This window comes from Alligator sinensis, unplaced genomic scaffold (assembly GCF_000455745.1).
Source record: "Alligator sinensis unplaced genomic scaffold, ASM45574v1 C64350799_1, whole genome shotgun sequence".
NCBI lineage: Eukaryota > Metazoa > Chordata > Crocodylia > Alligatoridae > Alligator > Alligator sinensis.
In genome coordinates this window covers 1-629 of record NW_005846511.1, presented here as the reverse complement: position 1 = coordinate 629, position 629 = coordinate 1, and the positions used below count along the sequence as shown (strand labels likewise).

Sequence of the window (629 nt, the reverse complement as noted above, 5' to 3'; positions counted from 1 at the left end):
TGGGCCCCCTGGCCTTGGCCCTGGTGCACAAGCTGGCCCCGGGCAGGCTGGAGGAGCGCTGGGTCATCCACGGCGTCCAGGGACTGGGCCTGATCGCCGCCGTCTTCCTGGCCCTGTTCTGGGAGCGCACGGTGCTGGTGGCAGGGCAGCCCCGCAGCCTGCCCTACCTGGCGCTGGCCCTGACCCTGGCCCTGCTGTGCTGCACATCCAACGTCACCTTCCTGCCCTTCATGTACCGGCTGCCGCAGCCCTTCGTGCGCACCTTCTTCATCGGCCAGGGCCTCAGCGCCCTGTTCCCCTGCGTGCTGGCGCTGGGGCAGGGCGTGGGGCAGCTGGAGTGCCGCAACGGCACCGGCCACAACGCCTCGCAGCCACACTACCTGGAGGAGAGCTTCTCGGCCACCACCTACTTCTGGCTGCTCTTCGCCATGCTGGCTGTCTCGGCCCTCGCCTTCCTGGGGCTGAGGCCGGCCATGCCCAAGAGCCCCTCCAAGGACAGCGTGAGCACGGAGGAGTCCTTCCCGCTTCAGGACGGCACCCCCAGCCCAGCCAGCACCCCCGCGGTACCAGCACCCACCACCCTGGCACCCTCCTTTTGGAGCAGGCGCACCATCTACCTGCTGGGGCTG

At 69.8% G+C, this 629-nt stretch overlaps 1 protein-coding gene across 1 annotated transcript; it reads left to right on the top strand.

The window, feature by feature from the left end:
* Positions 1-5: 5 nt before the first annotated feature.
* LOC102388835 (solute carrier family 52, riboflavin transporter, member 2-like) lies at positions 6-623 on the top strand (the record flags this gene model as incomplete). The annotated part of the gene is made up of 1 exon (XM_006039392.1): positions 6-623. A coding segment is annotated over one exon (618 nt), but the record flags the coding sequence as incomplete, so codon positions are not given.
* Positions 624-629: the final 6 nt, after the last annotated feature.